Here is an 18761-nt window from a genome sequence, read left to right as displayed (position 1 = left end):
TTTTATTTTTTATAGTGGACACTCCAGTGTCTTATTGTTATAGACGCCCAAATGTTCTATTGTCTCTTAAATTTCATATGAATATGACTTGGCCTACTAAAGCCACTCTTTCAGTTTAATGCATGCTAGATTACTCCTTTTCATTAAACTGTCCCCCTTTTTGTGTCAGATGGTCCAACACCATCCTCATACAATTTCTTTCATTTTTATAATCTTAGGTTGTAAACTAATTCTCATTTCTGGAAAAGGCATAAAATAAAGGTTCAAATCCAGGTCATTGTGACATGATTAACCAAAACACAGGTTCCTATACAGAGAGGGGAGGACAGACTTACTTTTGTAAGTATTAATTGATGACCCAGGTGAGGAGGCACACAATCTTGATATCGGTGATATCTGGGCACCAGTCAAAATTGTAATACTTTCAAACGCTATATACCTCTTGATTATGATTTATACCTGAATTGGAGTAGAGTAACTGTGTTATGATATCAAACTAGAAGAAGAAACTACTACTGAATCGTAGCATGGGAGACTTCTGAAACAAACTCTGGCCAGCCACCACTAATGTATACAACTCGGAAAGCATTAAGATACTTTTGCTAAGCGATTGCCCTAAAAAACTTGTTTGAAGTTGAAATCACAGTAGGAGACTTGCACTTTTGACTTACAGCAGCGCACTGACGATATGCAGCGGAAAAGCAAGGGGCCCAAGGGTCAAATATGACATTTTTAGAGGGGGTAGGGGCTGTCTGTGACCAACTCTGTGGTCTTGTGGTTAGTGTCTGCGCTGAGATTAGAAGTTTGGAAGTTTGATCCCCGTCTGAGTTAACCAAAGACTGTAGACCCAATGTGTCTCAGCATGGCACTCAGCATTATGGAGATGCTGTTCCTGCTCGCACAAGCCAAAGCTCGTGAGATGCTACTTAATTCATTTACTGAAGGGCTGTCTGGCTCTCCTAGGCCTCCAGGTTATGCTGTTATTGAGTCAGTTTGTACTGAGTTGTTTGGTCCCCCAAGACAGGATGGTGCTCGTGGTCAACTGGTAGGTCCACAGGAGATATGCAATCCCAGTCCAATAGTGGATATCACACGACTTTTTGGATCAGCTTGCATTAAGACTAATTTATTGACACTGTTTTAACCCCTATTTAAGATTATTTTTTGTTTGACTGTCCTTAGTACAGCTGTCTTACCCCATCATGTAACTCCAAATAAATGTTTTAACCCATTGTCATAAGTCGTTGTATTGCTTGTACCAACTGAGCCATATATTTTAAAACATTCTGTCCTTGCATCCATAGTTCAGATAGCATAGTAGCCCACACATGTATAGTCATGTTTCTCCTAATTGTATGGTCACGGTCTTCAAAGTCTCATTACTTAAAGGGCTTTGAAAACAATGAACACAATATTGGGATGCAAACCAGGTGCTTGAAGGATCTTCTGGGCCTTTCCCAGTCATGGTGGACAAAACGTACATCTCACTGAAGAACACTTCTGAATTGAGTTAGGATATGGTGGTAGTACTTCATGGGAGTTGGTGGTGCAGAGGGCCTAGTAGAACAGAATGCGACCCTTCTCACTCAGTAGTCTTTTGGAAGCAGGAACAAAGCTAGGTCCCTCTTGGTTCTCACTGGCAAAGACTGTCCTGCACCCTGATGGTAGGAAGGTGCACTGGTCAAACATTACGGTACTAAAACCCATAGACAAATGTCTTGAAACAGAGCAATTACACTTAACTTGGGTTAGTGTTGATATTTCATGTTAGACTCACCAATACCAATCTTCCCCCAAAGATAGTAAATGAACACATTTTAAGCTTATACCTACAGTGCCTTCGGAAAGTATTCAGACCCCTTGACTTTTTCCACATTTTGTTACGTTACAGCCTTATTCTAAAATGGATAAAAAATATTTTTTAAACTCGCCAATCTACACACAATACCCCATAATGACAAAGCTAAACATTTTTGCATTTAAAAAAACAGAAATATAGGTTTTATTTACGTAAGTATTCAAGTATTCATTAGCTCAGGTGTATCCTGTTTCAATTGATCATCCTTGAGATGTTTCTACAACTTGGAGTCCAGCTGTGGTAAATTCAGTTTATTTGGACATGATTTGGAAAGGCACATACCTGTCTATGCAAGGTCCCACAATTGACAGTGCATGTCACAGCAACAACCAAGCCATGAGGTCGAAGGAATTGTCCGTAGAGCTCCGAGACAGGATTGCGTCGAGGCACAGATCTGGGGAAGGGTACCAAAACAGCTACTTTCAGGTCTCTCCAGAGATGTTTGATTGGATTCAAGTCCGGGCTCTGGCTGGGCCACTCAAGGACATTGAGACTTGTCCCGAAGCCACTCCTGTATGTTTTGGGTCGTTGTCCTGTTGTAAGGTGAACCTTCGCCAGAGTCTGTGGTCCTGAACACTCTGGAGCAGGTTTTCATCAAGGATCTCTCTGCACTTTGCTCCGTTTATCTTTGCCTCGATCCTGACTAGTCTCCCAGTCCCTGCCGCTGAAAAACATACACACAGCATGATACTGCCACCACCATGCGTCACCGTAGGGATGGTGCCAGGTTTCCTCCAAACGTGACGCTTGGCATTCAGGCCAAAGAGTTCAATCTTGGTTTCATCAGACCAGAGAATCTTGTTTCTCATGGTCTGAGAGTCCTTTAGGCGCCTTTTGGCAAACTCCAAGCAGGCTGTCATGTGCCTTTTTACTGAGGAGTGGTTTCCGTCTGGCCACTCTACCATAAAGGCCTGATTGGTGGAGTGCTGGTGGTCCTTCTGAAAGGTTCTCCCATCTACACAGAGGAAATCTGGAGCTCTGTCAGTGACCATCGAGTTCTTGATCACCTCCCTGACCAAGGCCCTTCTCCCCCGAATGCTCAGTTTGGCAGGCGGCCAGCTCTAGGAAGAGTCTTGGTGGTTCCAAACTTCTTCCATTTAAGAATGTTGGAGGCCGCTGTGTTCTCAGCGACCTTCAATGTCGCAAAGTTTTACCAAATAGAGCCCTTGCTGTGCTACTTATTCAGACAAGAATAAATTCTCAGGTCTGTACAAATACACACTAAAGTAACTAGGGATGGATGTGAAGCTAGCCCGCTAGCCAGATGTACTTTGTGCCTAAAAAGCTTGCCAGTGCCCAAATTCCTGATGTTCCATCACTGAAAGTAACCTTACTGTACCATCTATAGACCACTTATTTTCCCCCATTTGTTTAAGAAATTCATGCTGATGCCACAAACGGGGATACGGTTTACCTATATGAAAACTGGAAGACTATGAATGGCTCCGTATCTACCTGGAAGATAATCAGCCTCTGGCTCCGCCTTTCCCGAGTCCGTTCGGGAGTTGCAGGGATGCGACAAGACTGTAACTACAACCAATTGAATACCACGAAATTGGTAGAAAGTTGTGATTTGGACTGGTGCCCTGATATCACTGATGCTACATGAGTCCCAGTACTGACTTCCCTTTGTAGGTATTAATTGAGGACCCAATTAATGTGAGACAACATTTTGTTGGCCGTCAGGTCCTCTGCAGCCAGTTCCTGCACCCTCATGGACAGTGTTGTAGCAGAGCTTGAAGAACCTGCCAAGGTGTTGTAATTTGTGGAGAAGCACTGCACCAGCGTCACTGTTCACTGTTGCCTACAGCCTTGCCCATGGCGCGCTGAAGCACTATCCACAAATTCTTGGCCAGGTCGTCCGACAGGCCCTACACCTTGCCAAAGTAGTTTCGCATGAGGTTAATGTTGTGCATGATCTTGCTGCCCAAGCGGCACCGACTGTACATGAGGTCATTCCATGAGCACTCCAGGGTCCTCAGCTTGTGGTGGCCCCCCAGCACCTCGGCTTGCTCTATCATTAACGGAGTGTCTGCCAATATATTAACTGTACATTGTCATATCAAATACAATGCAAGCCATCAATAATAGTTCCCATTCAAGTGGCATTTAATGGTGCAGCTGAACATACCTGAAAATATATATTTATTAATATTAATATATATTAATATATACGTTTTCCACAGCTGAGGCTAGATGACTGTGTTGCATCCCTGCATATTTGACATCCTTCTGGTTCCTAATGATGTTGATGCTTTGCCTCCAGGCATTGCTGACTTTTGCCAGGGAGTTCTGGATGTCCTTCCCGTCTCCCAGGGCATTGTGGAGCTGACGGAGTCCTGAACGGACCCTGTTTAACTGGGAGTGGATTGCAGCCTGAAGAGTGGATTTGCATTAATCAAAGGGCAGTAGCTACAGAATGCAGTCAATGTCTAAAGCTAAACAAATGAGTTTCTACCTTCAGTCGTGCTTCTACTAAAACTTCAGATCTAACTGGGTGATCAATATTCATGGGATTTATGTCCGTTTTTTGGTCTTAGCAGATTAATGATTACTTTTCTAATGATTGTGCTAGCTAGCTATGGCTCCATACATGGCTCCATACAAAATCAAGCTAGCTAGTTAGCTTCAAAATTGTTTGCAAAATAACTTTACCTAATCGATTTCGGCGCTTGCATCAGACTACAACGTACGAACTCTTAATAACAATGACTTGGACAATAGATTCCAAAAACAATATTACAGAAGAAAAAAGCTTGCTAACTGGCCATAAAAGAATGGTATTTAAACGTACCTTCCATGACAACTAACAGCTGGGCTTTGATGGACATTCTTTGGTGGATACAAGTGGTAACCTGGTAATGCATGTCTTGAGTGACAGGTGTTTGTGCCAGACAACAGGGCCCATGTGAGCTGTCACCAACCAAACAGTGTAGAGTATACTGGTCTGTGTTAACCTCATCTGATCGGTTAGAAGAAAGAGGTCCTACCTCCAAGAGCTCCTGCTCTCACACTCTCTCTCCTTGCTTGCAAATCTCTATTTGCACGTCTACAAATCTTTTTGTCACATAGGGCGCTTAAAGCACTGCCAAAAGTCTAAGGGCGCGAAATTGACATGCACAGGTGTACAGATGCAATTATTGCTCGCAAATATTAAGTTACCTGTAGGAGAATGTGTTTACAACTACAGATTATTCTACACGTTCAAATCGCTATGTCAATGATTTACCTCCATAGACCTGGGTCATATTCATTAGGGCGCAAAGAAAAACGAAAAACAAGCGTTACATATTTGTCAAGTTCAGGTAGTGTAGTCCATCCCTGTTTCTGTCCGTGTTCAGGGTCATATTCATTAGGCACCAAACGGATGAGAACGGACTGACCGTTTAGTGCCTAGCGGAAGATTTGTGACCCCTGAGGTTTGGGAGACATACTGCTGTCAGTCTGAAGTGAACCTATCCTCTTCTCAGAAGCTCTGTGTGAAAAACAGGAGTGGAGGACATTAGACGAGACCCGTTGGCATGGCGACCTCACTAAAACGTTGATTGAATACACAGACACTCATTACCTGTGGCTTCTAGCTGCCTTAGCGATGCTCTTTATTTGATGGCCCTGGCTGTAGCTATCCCAAGAGAACTCAACAATCTCAATCTCTCTCTCTGTCTCTGTCTCTGTCTCGTCTTCTCTCTGTCTTTTTGTCTCTCTCCCCCTTTCTCTCTCTTCAGTTCAGCTCATGATTATTCAGACCTGTACACTGTTGCCATGGCACTGGATTGGCAGCTCGTAACCTTGTCATATCTAGACCAATCTATCGAGAGGAAGATATGAAAGATTGGATTTCGTTTGAAAATATCAACCAAGTAAAAACATCCAAATGCATTCGTATTCACTGTACCATTGAGCTGTGGGGGAGATATTAGCCCTACTTTGATTGCCTTTGTATTAGCAAGTCAGGTTTTGCATTAGTTCCTTCTCAAATGAATTATAGAAATGCAAAGCCTCACACTGTGTTCAAAGATGATTCATTTGTTTGTCTTTGTCTTTCAGGGTCAGCCGGTCGGTCAGTGTGATTTCAATATTCGGCTGTTGTGCATAGAGAAAGAGATCATCTCCCCTCGGATGGAGAAGATGAAGACGGGACAGATCGACAAGACAAAGGAGCCCTTCAGTGTCAGGAACAAGCCATTCTTTGACATCCACGCAGCACGAAAGGTAATACACGCATGCATGTGCACATGCACTAAACTGTGCCAGGGCCAGATCATCACAAGTCTGTGGTGGTCTGACATTCTAGCCGTACATGTTACAAATGCATTATTTAACTTTTTCATCAGTTCAGGGACTCATCTAAGGCCTAATCAAAACAACAGGATAGATACACTTTCAATGACATCAGTTGCCGATTTTGTTTTCTCACTTTGAAACATATGTATTATTAATCTTGAAGTATTAATGTGCTCTCATAAAGGGTACATTGCATTTTCTTCCCACGCTGTGCTTTTACTGTAGATTGACTGCTTTTGACTGCCTTTGTACAAAGGGCATTGTAGATTCCTCTATCACCATTAAAGGAAAAATAAATGTGATCAAAGCTTTTTTTAATCAGTGGGAATATTCATAAAAACTATAAATAATCAACAGAAAAAATAATTAGCTCTGAAAATGGCCTATTGGCCTATGTGGCTCCACTATTTACAATCTATAATTGATTATTCGCAGATCATGGAGATATTCTATGGAGCCTTTTTATATTAGGAAACCCGGCCTACCTCTATACAGAGTTACTTGTGTTTGCAGATCATGTGCTGCTGCTGACAAGGACAAGAGTGTTTTTATTCTCCAAAAGCTATTAAACCTAGCCAGAAAGGCCCTGCACCCTCAGTCTCATAATGGCTCCACCGAAGGACATTGTGCAAAAAAACTAGATCTACACTGCGCCAGATCAGTGGGAAACTGTAGCTCTGTACGTTCCATTAAATGCCTGATAACATAGTAGAGGGAGCAAGGGTTTATGGCAATCTTCACATTTTTCCCACCACTGTTCATATGGCCGGTCTGGTCATGGCGGAAGCAGGGAACAGCTCCAGTCCCAGCTACTATCACTGATCTCTTTGTGCTGGAGCCTGTTTTGTCCTGCATGAAATGTTAGCCATGAATGACTGGGTTACCCCCCTGGTAAACCCTGTTCCAACTTCCAACCCCTCCTGTCTGAGGCTTTTATGACAGATTGCCCACTGTCTTGTTAGCAGGATGTAGATTAAGATATTCCAGAAATGAAGTCATTGGAATTACGCCTGCCTCGTTCGCTATGTCTTTGTTCTGATGCTGAGGCCATCTGCTCTGCGTACAGCCATATCTCTGTTACAGACATCATGAAATGGGGGAATAGGAATCTGGTTTATTCATTCGCGGTGGCGCAGCTTTCCACTTCATGACATGTTTGCCGGAAATTCCTTTTATGATATTTCAATGAGGCCGAGGCTGTGTGATGGCTTTTCTTCAAGTTTCCAGCTCCCCTGAATTAACACTAGAACTGCCATAGACCAACGGCCACTGACGTTTGATTGTGTAATAAAAATCTACGTCCTGCTCCTTCCCTGACCTTTCCTAAATGTTTGTATTTGACATTGCTCAATTTGTCTGAATTTAGAAATCACAGAGAAGTATTTCGAGCCTTTTGACCTGTTTTTCTTTACACCTATTCTCAACTTAACCCTCCAAAACAATGCGCTGTAAGACATTGGTACCCAGCCAGGCGCTAATTTGTCTCTCTCTCTCCTTACCGAATGAATGAAAGGATGAATAGGTGATAATTGTGCACGTTCCTTCACAATTGAAAATGAAATTAGGCCCAACCAAATGATGAGGGTGAGGAGGTTTGATTTTAATTTAGAAAAAAGTTTGTTATGCCTATTTATCAGCGTTGGCGCTCTTGTTTATAGCACATCATTTGACCGCGATCCTTGCGGATTGATGTCATTCTCTTTTACATTTTACTTTGTAAAAATAAGCTGTTACGGGACTGTTTTATATACAATAAATCTATTACTAATTTCATTTATTGTAAGGGAAAATGAGTAATGCCAAACATATCCTTGACTCTATCCGAGTTGATGCGCAAAGGGAATCAAAAGATGCCAGCCCACTGAATGAATGACAAATGGATGAATGGGCGATAATTGTGCACATTACTTCACAATCAAATTAAAATTAGGCCTAACAATGATGAGGGTGAAGAGTGGGATTTTAATTTAGAACAACAATAGTGTAAGTGAAACTAAAAGATGCTACGGGTTGCAGTAGGTCTTTAGAATGGTGCAAAACATATCCTTGACTTTATCCAAGTTGATGAGCGAGGGGAAACAAACCATGCCTGTCAGCCTGCACAGCCGGTCAATCAAAACTATACCGAAACTAATTTCACTCATAAGACAGCCAGTAGACAGAATGAAATGTACAATAGTCTGATGAGCGACAATATTATCAGTTGTTAAATTGTACATGAAGAGATGCGCACATCTTATATTTGACAGGTGCCGGGTAGGAGCATCAGTTTGTCAAATCCTCCTTCAGAGTCACATGCAGGTAAAATGTTAGGATTTCTATATAGTATCAGAAAAGATAATATTTTGCAGTTTCTATGACACTTACCTTTGTCAAATATCTCTACAAAATTTAAGAGGTGGAGCTCTATTTCCAAATGTCACTTTTTGCAAGAATATCTGGGCAATCCATACATTCAGCACATGACCACTCGCGCGGCTGCGTTGCTCTGGCTACTAAGCCAAAACTAGTAACGTAATAAACTTAGGCAATTCTGTTTTCCTTTAAATACATTTTATTTCCACAATATTTCTTTAGACTTGCCAAAACTAAATTATGGACTTCTTTGTGATGGACTTGAACTAGTGCTTTTTCACTTGTACTTGTAGCCTAGACTAACAAACTAATGAAATTGCTATTATGTTCCTTGAAATAATAGTTTTTTTAGTATTCTGTTATCTAAGACCTTTATAAACACAACCAAATTCTTATTCATCAGATAGCATATATGAAATGTATTTATTTGACTGTTAGAATGTTGATGGGTCATTGGCTTAAAGTGTTGAAAATTGGCTTTAGGCCTACATTTTTCACTAGGACTTTTGTAGAATTATACAAAACATATCCTTTACTCTATCTAAACAAATAACTATTGTTATATTTTTACATGGATATATTTCACTCATTTCTTTATGCACTATTTATCAATCCTTAGTTCTTATGTTTGCGCACCTCGCGGGTTGATATTAATCTGATGCATATGCTAAAGGAGATACCCGGCAGCGTTCTCTAGCGGTTCTCTTTTCAAATAGGACTATCTATTTTATTTTGTTCGTGAAATTGTTTTGAATCGGCTGCAATAGCTGGTCTGCTGTCGGAATACAAAGGACTTATAGTTCCTCTGTTTTATTTTATCGTTTTGCCTTTTATTCAGTAAATTGGACGTTGATGGGACTGGAAAATTGACCGCTTGGAGGTAAAAAGCATGTGCTGAGTGGAAGATGAGGCTTTAGATTAGATTTACCTTAGCTCTGGTCTAAGTTAAGGGCCCATTAGCAGACTGGAGTATGGGAGAGGGTTCAGATGGAGAGCCCTCTTGTCATTTGAAATGATTGACAGTAGATGAGGAAAAGAGCTGGGCTTAATGAATAGTGTCACTGAATGCACTTTCACATCAGCTAAATGTGCTCACTCACTGGGTTTAATTAAGCTTTGTGCAAGAGCCCACAGTCAATTACATTTACATTTTAGTCCTTTAGCAAACACTCTTATCCAGCTCAGTAATAGCTTTTGTTAATAGCTTTCCTTATATTTCTCATGCAACAAATACTTACTTACAGTGCCTTCAGAAAGTATTCACACCCCTTTTACTTTTTTCACATTTTGTTACAAAGTGGGATTAAAATTGATTTAATTGTCATTTTTTGTAAACAATATACACAAAATGTCAAAGTGGAAGAAAAATTCTAACATTTGTAAAACATTTATGAAAAATAAAACACTAATATACAGTATCTTGATTAGATAAGTAGTTTATCCCCTGAGTCAATACATGTTAGAATCACCTTTGGCAGTGATTACAGCTGTGAGGATTTCTAGGTAAGTCTTTAAGAGCGTTCTAAACGCGATTGTGCAACATTTGGCCATTTATTTTCAAAATTCTTCAAGCTCAGTCAAATTGGTTGTTGATAATTTCCAGCTCTTGCCATAGAATTTCAAGACTATTTAAGAACATTCACTGTCTTCTTCGTAAGCAACTTCCGTGTTGGCCTTGTGTTTTAGGTTATTGTCTTGCTGAAGATGAATTCATCTCCCAGTGTCTAGCATTTTGCCTGTGCTTGGCTCTATTCCATTTCTTTTTTTTATCCTGAAAAATTCCCCAGTCCTTAATGATTACAAGCATACCCATAACATGATGCAGCCACCACTATGCTTGAGAATATAAAGTACTCAGTTATGTGTTATGTTTGAGGCAAATCCAATACAAGTCTTTGTATTCAGGACAAAAAGTGAATTGCTTTGACCCCCCCCCCCCCCCCCCCCCTCAAGCTAATGAGTCATTCTGACTGCATTCTAACAGTGTAATTAATCCATTTCATATATGCTATCGTAAAGATAATCATTTGGTTGGGTTTATGAAGGCCTTGGATAACATTAGAATACCATTTTTATTTTATTTCAAATAACACAAACATTTTCATTAGTTTATGTTACTGTGGTAGGCTATATGTAAAAAATGAATTTAAAAAACACTAAGTCAAGTGTTCAATTAATTTTATTAGTGGAGTGTCTTTTGTTACAACTATGAAACAGAAAGCATATGTGTTGGAACACGGTAACATCTTTTTATAACTACAAAATTAAAAAAAATACCCCAACCACCAAGACACCCTATATCAGTCCACCAAATCCAAGCAGACTTATCAGTCTACTCTGACCTACTTGGAGTAGGCTACTCAGTGAGAGCGTGTGTAATTGTACATGCTGAAAGGTTTTCAATATCTGGGAAAAGATCCACGTTGGGCAGCAGGTTGGCGAGTGTCGGAGAATGTGGTAATGAGGCTTGCGGAATCTTATGTTGACAAGGGCACAAATGTCACCATGGACAATTTCTTCACTTCACTGTCATTGGCGAACAAGTTGCTTGCAAAGAAAACAAGCCTGGCTGGCACCATGAACAAAGTGAGATGGGAGCTTCCTCCCTCTGCGCAAAATAAGGCTCCTGCACAGCCGTTGTAGTCTACAACGGTGCTGAAGAATGGCAAGACAACAGGACACAACAAAGAGAAAGCCTGGAGACTATTACGCACTACAACCAAACAAAGGTACTGTATGTCAAAGTATGTCAAGGAAGTGAAAGTTACGAAGATTTAAACTATTAGCACAATGGATAGTAGATAAATGACATTCAACTGACGCCATTGCCTGAAGATGCACAATGTAAGCACGAGCTGACAATAATTGACTATTTTTGACTGCTGTCATATCGACACATATTATAATGCCATCATTGCTTTATTTATCAAGGCCACTTGACATTTATAATGATGTTTAGGCTACTGATGTTTTCATAATTGGACCGCACGTCATTTGTACCCTTGTCAACATAAGATTCCGCAAGCCTCATTACCACATTCTCCGACACTCGCCAACCTGCTGCCCAACGTGGATCTTTTCCCAGATATTGAAAACCTTTCAGCATGTACAATTACACACGCTCTCACTGAGTAGCCTACTCCAAGTAGGTCAGAGTAGACTGATAAGTCTGCTTGGATTTGGTGGACTGATATAGGGTACATACCTTTTTGAGATTATAATTCAAATAGATTAAAACAATACAATAGCCCGCCCTGTTCTTCTTTCACAATTGGTGCTTACATAATTATGCATCATTTGCTACCCCTCACTCATCAACTCACCCATCCCCCCCAAACCTCATACTTTACTTCATGTATTTAATCTGTTGTGTGTGAAATTAGTTTCAAAATGGACTACTTTAGCGCTTCTAGTGTTAGTCGTACCATTGGTCTCATGGCGATATCTGCCGATAGGTGCCCTTCTTTGTGAAGCGTTAGAAAACCTTCCTGGTCTTTCTGGTTTAATCTGTGTTTGAAATTCACTGCTTGACTGAGGTACCTTAAATGATCTGTATGTGTGGGGTACAGAGATGAGGAAGTCATTCAAAAATCTGGTTACACACTATTATTGCACTTAGTATAATGTGCACATTTTAAGCACATTTTTACTCCTGAACTTATTTAGGCTAGCCATATCAAAGGTGTTGAATACTTTTTGACTCGAGACATTTAAGCTTTTCATTTTTTATTAATTTGTAAAAATATCTGAAAACATCATTCCACTTTGACATTATGGGGTGTTGTGTTTAGGCCAGTGACTAGGCTGTAACACAGCAAGATGTGGAAAAAGTCAAGGGGTGTGAATACTTTCCGAAGGCACTGCATGTGTGTTTTAAGTACGTATTTGTTTTGCGAGTTATCTCTCCCTGCCTTCCCCACCAGTCTAATGTCCGCAACTCATTTATAAAACATGGCAAACCGTTAGTTCAGTAAACTGTGCTTAATTGGTTCATTAAAGCAGTGTGATCAGTTTTAGCAAGTCTTGACCTTGTGGGTCTGAGACCTCTAACCCTTCCAATAACACCAGCTTAATATTAGTCAGAAACTGCAGTCCTTTGTGTGTTACACCATGAGAGAGCCACTTTGAGACTTATAATGCAGCGCAATGGAATTATCTCAGCTCTATTGTATTCCCGGTTTGGGCCTGGCACTTGTTGCTCTTACCTCTGGCTGTATTGCCTGGCTGTATTGGCCCATTGTTGTTTTTGTCGTACCTCAGGACTTATCCAGCCAGTCACAAGTTAATGGATGGTGACGACCGCATGACTGCCTCTCTGTATCCCATCATGGTTGCATCACAAATGGCACCCTATTCCCAATTGCGTGCACTACTTATGACCAGGTCCCAGCTCTGGTCAAAAGTAGTGCACTATATAGGGAATAGAGTGCTATTTCAGACCAGGGTTTCCATTAGGAAAATGTGGCATGGTACATTTGACCTGCAGCATTTTAATTTACCTGCATTAGTTGCATAACCTGATTAAAACCTCTTAAGGATCCGCCCCTTTAAAAAAATGTTTTTGCCTAAAATGACATACCCAAAGCTAACTACCTGTGGCTCAGGATATGCATATTCTTGATACCATTTGAAAGGAAACACTTTGAAGTTTGTAGAAATATGAAATGAATGTAGGAGAATATAACACAATAGATCTGGTTAAAGATAATACAAAGAAAAAAACAGTTTTTGTGGATTTTTTTGTATTGTTTTTGTACCGTCTTTGAAATGCAAGAGAAAGGCCGTAATGTATTATTCCAGCCCAGGTGCAATTTAGATTTTGGCCACTGGATGGCAGCAGTGTATGTGCAACGTTTTAGACGTTTAATGTGCCTAATTGGTTTATTAATAACTTTTCAAGTTCATAACTTTGCACTCTCCTCAATCAATAGCATGGTATTATATCACTGTAATAGCTACTGTAAATTGGACAGTGTAGTTAGATTAACAAGAATTTAAGCTTTCTGCCAATATCAGATATGTCTATTTCTTGGGAAATGTTCTTGTTACTTACAACCTCATGCTAATCGCATTAGCCTACGTTAGCTCAACCATCCTGCAGGGGACCCACCAATCCTGTAGAGGTTTTAAGGCGTCAGCCCACGGTTCTCAGAATGACAGAAATCACAATATTTATAGTAATTCATCTTAACAGAACATGCAACTCGAATGCAATGGTGTGCCATTCTTACCGAATTCCAATGTAGGACATCTACTTTGTGCGTGACACAAGTCATTTTTCCAACAATTGTTTACAGACAGATTATTTCACTTATAAATTCACTGTATCACAATTCCAGTGGGTCAGAAGATTACATGCACTAAGTTGACAGTGCCTTTAAACAGCTTAGAAAATTCCAGAAAAGGATGTCATGGCTTTAGGAACTTTTGTTAGGCTAATTGACATAATTTGAGTCAATTGGAGGTCTACCTGTGGATATATTTCAAGGCCTACCTTCAAACAAGCTAACCGATCGCTGCAGCTGTACATAGCCCATCTGTAAATAGCCCACCTAATCAACCTATCTCATCACCATATTGTTTTTATTTGTTTTTCTGCTCTTGTGCAAGTAGAAATAATGCTGTGCAAATCACCATCTGCTCATCTATCACTCCAGTGTTAATTTGCTAAATTGTCATTACCTCGCTACTATGGCCTATTTATTGCCTTACCTCCTCACGCCATTTGCACACACTGTATATAGACTTTCTTTTTTTCCTACTGTGTAATTGACTGTACGCTTGTTTATTCCATGTGTAACTCTGTGTTGTTGTTCGTGTCGCACTGCTTTGCTTTATCTTGGCCAGGTCGCAGTTGTAAATGAGAACTTGTTATCAACTAGCCTACCTGGTTAAATAAAGGTGAAATAAAAAATAAATAAAAAACTCAGTGCCTCTTTGCTTGACATCATGGGAAAATCAAAATAAATCAGCCAAGACCTCAGGGGGAAAAAAGTAGACTTACACAAGTCTGGTTCATCCTTGGAAGTAATTTCCAAACGCGGAAGGTACCACGTTCATCTGTACAAACAATAGTATGCAAGTATAAACACCATGCGACCACGCAGCCGTCATACCGCTCAGGAAGGAGACGGGTTCTGTCTCCTAGAGATGAACGTACTTTGGTACAAAAAGTGCAAATCAATCCCAGAACAACAGCAAAGGACCTTGTGAAGATGCTGGAGGAAACATGTACAAAAGTATCTATATCCACAGTAAAACGAGTCCTATATCGACATAACCTGAAAGGCCGCTCAGCAAGGAAGAAGCCACTGATCCAAATCCACCATTTAAAAAAAGCCAGACTACGGTTTGCAACTGCACATGGGGACAAAGATCGTACTTTTTGGAGAAATGTCCTCTGGTCTGATGAAGCAAAAATAGAACTGTTTGTCCATAATGACCATTGTTATGTTTGGAGAAAAAGGGGGAGGCTTGCAAGCCGAGGGAACACCATCCCAACTGTGAAGCACGGGGGTGGCCGCATCATGTTGTGGGGGTGCTTTGCTGCAGAAGTGACTGGTGCACTTCACAAAATAGATGGCATCATGAGGTAGGAAAATGATGTAGATATATTGAAGCAACATCTCAAGACATCAGTCAGGAAGTTAAAGCTTGGTCGCAAATGGGTGTTCCAAATGGACAATGACCCCAAGCATACTTAAAAAGTTGTGGCAAAATGGCTTAAGGACAACAAAGTCAAGGTATTGAAGTGGCCATCACAAAGCCCTGACCTCAAGCCTATAGAAAATTTGTGGGCAGAAATGAAAAAGCGTGTGCGAGCAAGGAGGCCTACAAACCTGACTCAGTTACACCAGCTGTCAGGAGGAATGGGCCAAAAATCACCCAACTTATTGTGGGAAGCTTGTGGAAGGCTACCCAAAATGTTTGACCCAAGTTAACTTCTTATGGCTGCAGGGGCAGTATTGAGTAGCTTGGATGAAAGGTGCACAGAGGTGCCCAGAATAAACGGCCTACTCCTCAATCATAGTTGCTAATATTTGCATAGTATTATTAATATTGGATAGAAAACACTCTGACGTTTCTAAAACTGTTTGAATTATGTCTGTGAGTATAACAGAACTCATATGGCAGGCAAAAACCTGAGAAGTTCCACTTCCTGTTTGATTTTTTGAGGGTGGCAGATTTTCAACCAAGCTCTCATTGAAATTACAGCGAGATATTGATGAGTTTTCACTTCCTACGGCTTCCACTAGATCTCAACAATCAATAGAACTTTGTCTGATGACTCTAATGTGAAGGGGGGCGAAGGAGACAGGAATTAGTCACCACTGCCACAAGCTGACCATGCTTTGACCACGTGCGTTCACGTGATAGGCATCTCCGTTCCATCGCTCAACTGAAGTCAATCTAATTCTCCGGTTGGAACGTTATTCAAGATGTATGTTAACAACATTCTAAAGATTGATTCAGTACATCGTTTGACATGTTTCTATTGACTGTTATGGAACTTTTGGACATTTCGTCACGTTATAGTGGACGCGCTTTTTGACTTTGGAATTGTTTACCAAACACGCTAACCAAAGTAGCTAATTGGACATAAATAACGGACATTATCGAAGAAATCAAGCATTTATTGTGGACCTGGGATTCCTAGGACTGCATTCTGATGAAGTTCATCAAAGGTAAGGAAACATTTATCATGTATTTTCTGGTTTCTGTTGACCCCAACATGGCGGCTAATTTGGATATTGTTCTGAGCTCCGTCTCAGATTATTGCATGATTTGCTTTTTCCGTAAAGTTTTTTTGAAATCTGACACAGCGGTTGCATTAAGGAGAGGTATATCTATAATTCCATGTGTATAACTTGTATTATCATCTACATTTTTTATTTTTATTTTTTTATAATAATAAAATAAAAAAATTATCCCCTTTTTATCCCCAATTTTCGTGGTATCCAATCGCTAGTAATTACTATCTTGTCTCATCGCTACAAGCCATGCGTCCTCCGAAGCACAACCCAACCAAGCCGCACTGCTTCTTAACACAGCGCGCCTCCAACCCGGAAGCCAGCCGCACCAATGTGTCGGAGGAAACACCGTGCACCCGCCCCCCTCGGTTAGCGTGCACTGCGCCCGGCCCGCCACAGGAGTCGCTGGAGAGCGATGATACAAGTATATCCCTACCGGCCAAACCCTCCCTAACCCGGACGACGCTAGGCCAATTGTGCGTCGCCCCACGGACCTCCCGGTCGCGGCCGGCTGCGACAGAGCCTGGGCGCGAACCCAGAGACTCTGGTGGCGCAGATCATCTACATTTATGATGAGTATTTCTGTTGAAACGATGTGGCTATGCAAAATCACTTGATGTTTTTGGAACTAGTGAATGTAACGCGCCAATGTAAACTCAGATTTTATGTTATAAATATAAACTTTATCAAACAAAACATGCATGTATTGTGTAACATGAAGTCCTATGAGTGTCATCTGATGAAGATAATCAAAGGTTAGTGATTCATTTTATCTCTATTTCTGCTTTTTGTGACTCCTGTCTTTGGCTGGAAAAATGGCTGTGCTTTTTGTGGTTTGGTGGTGACCTAACATAATCGTTTGTAGTGCTTTCGCTGAAAAGCATATTTGAAATCGGACACTTTGGTGGAATTAACAACAAGATTACCTTTAAAATGATATAAGACACATCTATGTTTGAGGAATTTTAATTATGAGATTTCTGCTTTTTGAATTTGGCACCCTGCACTTTCACTCGATGTAGTCATATCATTCCGTTAACGGGATCATATGGCATATGGAAGTCTTTATAAAATAATTGCCTGCACGTTTGGTTGGATTTTGGCTCGGCTACTTGGAAGCAAGGTAAGACATGCCTCATATGTAGTAAAACATTCAGGTTTCAAACAATTCAGTATATGTTTTCAAAATGCGTACTGCCTCCAGCTCATTTCAAAGTGGTGTGTGACGCACTGAAGCCTGCCCAGTTGCCTATACACTTGATTGGCGAATGGGAACTGTGCTTTAATTACCAGTTGAGAAATAAAACTTTAAGCTCTTTTTAATCATGGCCCGCCTAGCACCGCCTGCCTGCCCTCCAGCAGCTCAAGGTGAACGTGGTGGGGACTGGGAGGGAGTCGCAGTCCGGGGATGGAGAAGGAGCGAGTCATGGGGATGGTGGGGGTTTGTGTGTGTGTGTGTGTGTGTGTGCGCATGAAAGGTGTTCTGTCCTTCCCTTATCTAGGTAGGCTTATGTTAAACAATTCTAAGGTCTTGTCCAGATTTGCCATTTTTTTTATCAGACGTTTTAGACAAGGGTCATTGTTTTTGTGTCCATGAATGTCATTGGAAGGTGTTCTTTCCTTCCCTTATCTAAGTGTATTTAACACATTCCAAGGTCTTGTCCAGATTGCCTTATTTGAATCAGAAGGTCTATCTATGTAAGTCTATGTTTTTAGGTCTATGTTTTATGTTTTTGTGTGCAATACCAAGGCCTTGTCCAGATTGCCATCTTTGAAGTTTTCGAGAATGTTCAGTGTGCCATTTTGTGAACTCAATCATTACAGAAGTGATATGCGTTGCGATGACATTTTATTTAGCGTAATTAAAAATGTTGATGCTGATTTAATTCCCTGCTTCCTCTTATCAGTATTCAATTAATAGCAAACTGTAGAAGCGCGTAATCATTCATTCGCTTGCAGCAAACCTAAAGCAAGTAGCTTTTCAGATCTGTTTTTCACCAGAAAATTTTTGTACAAACTTCTCCTGTATTAAAACTTTGAGACTTTGTCTGATAAATAGGCCATACACAACCAAGAGAAAACACAAAGAATGTAGTGTTGACACTGCCTTAGAACATTCCATCAATACCACCCCCTCCACACTATACCGCAAGTGCACTCAAACACACACCATCCACAATGCCCTGCAACACTGTCCTTGGTAATATCGCAGCAATTACCATGGTTGGATTGAAGGACTACATGCATTCTCTCTTCCCTTCAACAGTGCCTTACAAAGAGAAATATGTAGCTTACCTTCTTTTGTAAGGGCTAAGAATTGCCAGATCGATGATTAAAAAGGCTTGTTTACCGCAGTTCTTTGGGGAATTAGAAGCTTTCTTCAAGGCCTCGCCGGGAAAAAATTAAGCAATATATAATGACGCAGATAAGTGAATTTAGTCAATGGTGTATTCTGTAGATTGATGAGTGTGTGATTGCCATACCAATATATTTTTTGTCTTTAGTTTGGCACT

The 18761-nt window shown here is 40.7% G+C and overlaps 1 protein-coding gene across 1 annotated transcript in view; it reads left to right on the top strand.

Annotated features, from left to right (window-relative positions):
• Positions 1-18761, top strand: part of rngtt (RNA guanylyltransferase and 5'-phosphatase) — a 144996-nt gene that overhangs the window by 59885 nt on the left and 66350 nt on the right. The window contains exon 12 of the mRNA XM_038963016.1: positions 5906-6070. Coding sequence (XP_038818944.1) covers positions 5906-6070 — 165 coding nt within the window. The remainder of the gene's footprint in view (positions 1-5905; positions 6071-18761) is intronic.

The sequence above is a fragment of the Salvelinus namaycush genome, chromosome 24, assembly GCF_016432855.1.
Source record: "Salvelinus namaycush isolate Seneca chromosome 24, SaNama_1.0, whole genome shotgun sequence".
Classification (NCBI taxonomy): domain Eukaryota; kingdom Metazoa; phylum Chordata; class Actinopteri; order Salmoniformes; family Salmonidae; genus Salvelinus; species Salvelinus namaycush.
This window is presented reverse-complemented; position numbering and strand designations above follow the sequence as displayed.